The 6000-nt window shown below is 54.8% G+C and overlaps 1 protein-coding gene across 1 annotated transcript in view; it reads left to right on the top strand.

Annotated features, from left to right (window-relative positions):
* Nucleotides 1-2569: 2569 nt before the first annotated feature.
* The window catches only part of MYT1 (myelin transcription factor 1), a 39989-nt gene continuing 36558 nt past the window's right edge, over nt 2570-6000 (top strand). The window contains exons 1-2 of the mRNA XM_047069568.1: nt 2570-2624; nt 3614-3644. Coding sequence (XP_046925524.1) covers nt 2570-2624; nt 3614-3644 — 86 coding nt within the window. The remainder of the gene's footprint in view (nt 2625-3613; nt 3645-6000) is intronic.

The following is a 6000-nucleotide window of genomic DNA, read 5'->3' as shown; positions in this document are numbered from 1 at the left end:
AAGTCTCCCTGCTTCGTTGTTGATGTCCCACGTCATCGGGTCTCACAGATTCATCCTCATATTAAAGAGCTAACCCATTTTTCTTCCTGTGGTTGAGTTTTTTCCCCCTTTTAAAATCAAAGCTACATGCACCGAAGAGAACTTCTCACTTATTGACCGTTTGATGCAGATAAATTGCAAATGGAAAGGTGCTCAGCAAAATGAATGCCACAGCTGTTAGCTTCATCAATGGGAGCTCGCAGTTTGCAAGCAGCGCCCATTACGCATCCCTGCAACTCTCTCTATTCTCTGCTCTTTGAATAATTTATCTGCAGGAAATCCAAATTGCCAAGGCACGCTTTAACCTAGCAGAATGATTGCCAATTTCCTTGGGAAAACTGACAAAAAAAAAAAAAAAAAAAAAAAAAAAAAGAGCTGTAGATTGCATTTCAGCTGAAAGCAGGCGCCCGGCAATCAGACGCATTAGCTCCATTGTGCGGCCTACATCGGAAGGCATTGCGCTCGGGCTCAGTGCAGATGACATTTGAAGGCTCATAAATGTAATGAAGTCCCTTTGACACCTGCTCCTCTCTTCACTTTAAATATGAGTCATTGGTCCACGGGGAACCTCTGCTTTAAAAATAGAGATTATAGTAATTGTCTTCCAAGCTTTTGGAAGGCTGTAATAAACGCAGAGCTCATGGCACCGTGGCTCTGCAGCCTGGGGTCGACAGGTTGCATAAATTACCCCAGGTTTTGATTTTTCTTCCTTAACAAATCACATAAATCACTGCATGTTAGTGCCACCGGGGGGGGGGGGGGGAGGTTCACTTTGCGAATTTTGTCGTACCTCTTGGGGGGATTCCTTCTCTTTCTTGGAGGGTGGTACCTCAGCGCTTGTCTCTTGCAGGTCTTGAGGCCCCACAGCCCCACTTTTGTAGCCCTTCCTTGCTTTCTCCTGCTTCTCTTCCCACTGTCTGGCTTTCCCTTTGACGACCTCGGCTACAGCCTGGGACAGATGGTGAGCCCTGTGGGCCCTGGCTCTCCTGGGGCTCCTGGGGTGCCTGGGGTTCATCCTGCCAGGCAGAGGTTCCTCCCCACCGGGCCTCTCTCCCTTGGAGACAAGGAATGTTTCAGGGGTCCACCCATCTCCTACCTCTTCATTACATATCTGCCCAGATTTGTCTGGGTGACATAGGTCCAAGATCCTAGGTGATGACCTGTAGCCCCTGGGGGCGTCCCCCACCTCAAGCCTCTCTGTGACCTTTGTCCCCAGGCTTCACCCTCCTGCAGGCTCTCCCTCGACTCCCTCATGGGACTACACAGGCAGTGTTCCCCTTGGAAGTTAGCAGGGGGCAGGGAATGTGGGGTATACTGATGGGCTCGGGTGGGGTGGCCAGAGGATATGAGGGGTTCTCCACTGTGTGGGGTGCCCCATCCCCCTTGGGAAGCTCTACTCACCCTCTCCTGGGAGAAAGGACATCCCTGGGAGGGTGGACTGTGGGTCCTGTCCAGATGGCCCCTTGGCCTGCATTCCTGTTTTTAACCGGCTTTCACCTGAGACTGCTTCCCACCTCTAAAGCTGGGCTATATGGTACAGTGGCCACGGGCACTTAACATGTGGCCGGTGACACTGAGATGTGCTGTGAATCCAGGAGACATGCTGGGTTTCTCAGAGTTAGCACAAAACAGAATCCAATTCATAATTTTTTATACTGATTACTGTTGAAATGATGTTTTGGATAGGTTAGGCTAAGTAAAGTTTACTATTAAAATCTACTTCATGTTTCCTTTTACATTTATAACATGACTATTAGAACATTTACAGTGGTGTCATAACTTGCATTTCGTTTCCCCAGGGTGGTGGTGCCTTGGCAGCCCCTGTACCTCTCAGAGCACACGCTCATGGAGTGTAGGAGCACACACTCATCGAGCATAGGAGCACACACTCATTGAGCGTCCCGTCTCACGTTAGGGAAGGTCTGCTCAGGCCGCCTGTCCTTGGGCTCTCCCTGGGACGGCACAGTAAAAATTGAAGTCATTCATTTCTGGACACTTTGTGGAGGCCTGTTCTAGTCCCAGCCACCCGTTTCTAAGAGGATGATCCCAGTGTGGTAAGGCACTCACTCCTGTGGGAAGCCGGGCTCTGGGGCCCAGTGGGTGACCTGCCATGGTGCCTTAGCACCTGCCACCCCCAGAGAGTGCTGGGTGGAACCCTCAGCCTTGCCAGGAGGCCATATTCTATGAGACCCTAACATTTATGAAGAGCTGGTGGGTGGGGTAGGGCTCCTGCCTGAGGTTCCTGCTCTGGTGTGTGTGGGGCAGTGGGAGGGCTGGGAGCAGGAGGCAAGGGACGCCCCCCCCCACCCCCCCTTGACTGGTGGTCTCTGTCCTGAAGCACCTCCCCTGTACCTGTTGCTCCTGGTCTCAGGCCTCCCCCTCCTCGGAGCCCACTCCTTGTCTTTCTGTGTCACAGATTCATCTTCACCAGTAAAACTTGAGCCAGAAAACGGCTGGAGGTCCAGTGTGGCCCTCGAGGGGTGGTTCTGTGCTGGGTTTCGGCTAACATCACAGTTGTTTTTGCTTGCAGATGAGCTTAGAACATGAGGATAAGCGGGCTCGTACGCGATCCAAGGCCCTCCGAGGTGAGTGCCGTCCCCTCCCAGCTGGGTCTGGCTGTGAGTCCCAGGCCCTAAAGCAGTAAATGTCACTTTCCTCAGGAAAACAGAACCCCACAGTGATGACCAGGCCCTGGGATGCTCCTCCCCTTACGCTGGGCAGTTGGGGTCCATGGTGTCTGGCGGCTTCAGGCCTCTTCAGCTTCAAGGTGCCTAGGAGGGCTGCTGTGGGGTCCAGACAAAGCTGCCTGGGGTGGAGGTGAGGAGGCAGGCAGTCCCACAGAGTGGGGAAAGCAGAGCTCGCCCAGCAGACCTTTCTGTTTGGAACTGAGACGCTGCCAGGCTCCCATCACCAGCCTCCTTGCCTCCCAGGACGTCAGTCTTGGTGCTGGATGGCCATGGGCAGTTGTCAGATTTAACTGGCAGTGGGGTGGGGAGACAGGGAGCCAAGGCCCTGCTGAACCCTTGGCCAGCCTCACCTCCCTGACTCCATGAGCACACACGGGCCAGGGCTGCGTGTCCCCGTGCGTGGGTGGCCTTCACGGAGGGGCTAGAACACTGAGCTTCTCAGGTGAGCTGCCCAGTTGGACCCCGGTGCATGTTGCCCCCGGTGGCCTACGTCACTGAGGGACCAGCCGCTCGGCCCATCTGTTCTCTCTGTCCAGCTTTATCTGCTGGGTCAAGTTTCCTGCTGGAAGCTGACTTCTAGCTGCAATTAGAGAAAGGGAAACCATCCTGGCCCCGAGGGCCCAGAGAGCCTGTATTAGGTGGGGCGTCTGACCCAGTCTGCAAAACTACCAGCCTCTCGTGGGGAGAGTCTGGCACAGCGTCAGGTTAGAGGTGGCAGCTCGCTCCACTGGACCCTGCAGGACATACCAGGAGGTCAGGAAAGGACGGGGTTCCATTCTCACTGGGATTGCCTCCGCTTTTGATTCCATTTGTGCCATGAGGGCGATGTGCCTTTTCAATTCGGACTCCCACATGTGTTTCCCTGTTTCTCTCTTTCTCTCACCCAGTGCCCCCAGAGCCCACAGGTGCCGACCTCAGGTAAGAAAGGCTTTCTGCTAGCTCCCAGCATTGCGCATGCCTGTGACCCCGAACACCCAAAATGTCCCACACTGGGCACTTTGGACTGACCAAGCACACCCCCGAACCCCTTTCCTCCTCGCCATGAGTCCAGCTATCTTCACCTTTCTCGGCCCTCCCTCCACCTCTGTCCTGGCCCTACCGTGCAGCCAGCCTCGACACAGGGGCACAGATACGCTCGCATCTGGTCACCACCAGGCCCTGGTAGTCCCCACGGTCCCCAGCCAGCAACAAGGTGCTGTGTTAGTGGGCTCTCACAAATGCTTCTGTGTCTGGTGGTTTGGCCAGAGTTGAGGAAGCTGGCTGTCCAGGTCCCAAGTTTTCCGCTGACTCTAGATGCAGACAGTGTTTTTGTGTGTTGGTGATCTGGTAATGGCTTAGCCCTGTGACTTTCCAGATTCTAGGTCACGTCTCACAAGGCATGAGCACCCTGAGGAGGAAGGGAGGACAGCCTACTGCGGAGATTTGCTGGGTCAGGGCAGAGGGGCCAGGCTCTCCTCCCCAGAGGTCGACTTGCCCTCACCTGCTTGCTTCTGTCCTGGGCTAGGCTCCTGGGGCTGTGGGGGGTGGGGGTGGGAGAGGCCAGAGAGAAAGCCACCCAGTGCTTGTGCGTAAGGACTGCTCCCCCAGCACCACCCACACATCCTTTGGACTCGCGACTCTGTGGGCCTGGGCTCTTCTGGTGCCAGCCCTCGGTGCTGTTTTGCTCAGACAGCGCTGATGACGTCCTGCCACCAACCAAGAAAATCAGCCCCTAGTTCTCCCCACCTTTTCTGAGGAGGGGTAGTGCCAATGTGTTCTGGCTCAAACACGAGAGAAGAAAGGGAAGTGATGTTGTCGAGGGTCCCAGTGTGTCAGGTGGGCACCAGGGGCCCCATTTAATTTTCACAAATTTCCTGTGAGACGAAGCCAGACTTGGTCGCCTGCCAGAGGCTCATCCTTGGAGGAAGGAAGGGCTCCAAGCCCACCCTCTTTCCAATGGCAGCTCTGGTGCTGAGCACACCACAGAGCCCCCAGTGCTCCCCGCACCCTGAACAGTGGGCAAGGACTGTATCGGCTTGGTGCTCTGTCCATGCTCAAGGGCCACGGGTGACAACCACACCCCAGGGGGGGTTTCTGTGATCTTCCAGACCCCCAGCTGGGGACAAGCAGAACAGTCTAGTTTCTGAGGGTCAGTGATGTTCCTTCCCTGCTCTCTCTGCCACCAGCCTGGAACGGTTCTTCCTACGTAACTGCATCAATCCAGGGCATCAGCGCTTCTCAGTTCTTAGGGGGAAAGATTCTCACTAAACTGAACAAGCCTGGGGCCAGGACTGTCATCGCCGTCTTCTTCTTCTATTTCTTCTTCTAAATTTATTTTTATTAAAAATTTTTTTTTCAATGCTTATTTATTTTTGAGAGACGGAGAGACAGAGCATGAGCAGGGGAGGGGAGGAGACAGAGGGAGACACAGAATCCGAAGCAGGCTCCAGGCTCTGGGCTGTCAGCACAGAGCCCAACGTGGGGCTCAAACTCATGGACTGTGAGATCATGACCTGAGCCGAAGTCAGACGCTCAACTTACTGAGCCACCCAGGCACCCCAGGACTGTCTTATTCTTCACCAGACCTGTTGATGAGTGGCTTTTGCCAGCCAGGGAAAGGAGAGGACCCCAGAGTGTCCCAGCATCCCTCTAACTGTTGAGGCTATAAGTTGGTAACAGAAAGGAAGGGGCACAAAGGGAGGCCACATACTCAGAGCCCAGGTGCGTGGCGATCTCTGCTATAGCTGCACAGCATAGTGTTGCTCTTAGGACACGGTTCCCAGGGCTATTATTGTCCTGTTTGTGAAGTGGGGAAACCAAGGCTCAGAGGGCTAAAGTTTGTCCAACCACAAGCGCTGAATCACACACTCCACTGCTCAAAGCCCTGGCCTCGGTCACAGGGTGGGAGGGTGAGGGTGGAAAGGCAGCCAGACCAGGCCGATGGAAGCTGCACAGAACGCGCTTTCCCTGAGCACAGGGTTAGCTCGCTGGAGGGGAGGTGCCCTCTCCGACGGGTGGGCCAGTGGATGGATGCTCAAAGGGGCAGGGGCACAGGGCGAGAGCTGGTTTCCAGGAGGAGGTACCACTTCCCCTGGGCCGTGTGACGTTCAGTGGGGACATCTTCAGGACAGTGAAGGGGAGGAGGCTGGGCATAGCACCTGAGGAAGCTCTGGGGTTTGGTAATAGCAGTTAACTTGGGCAAGAGATGAAGTCACGGCGGCAGTTGGAAAGGCAGATCCAAAGGGCTAGGTATTCTCTCATAATTCTGCAATAGTAGAACCAAAAATGACTCTGA

This window comes from Lynx rufus, unplaced genomic scaffold, assembly GCF_022079265.1.
Source record: "Lynx rufus isolate CCGP_SWC_20201006 ecotype Redwood Valley unplaced genomic scaffold, mLynRuf1.p SCAF_8, whole genome shotgun sequence".
NCBI classification, from domain to species: domain Eukaryota; kingdom Metazoa; phylum Chordata; class Mammalia; order Carnivora; family Felidae; genus Lynx; species Lynx rufus.
This window is presented reverse-complemented; position numbering and strand designations above follow the sequence as displayed.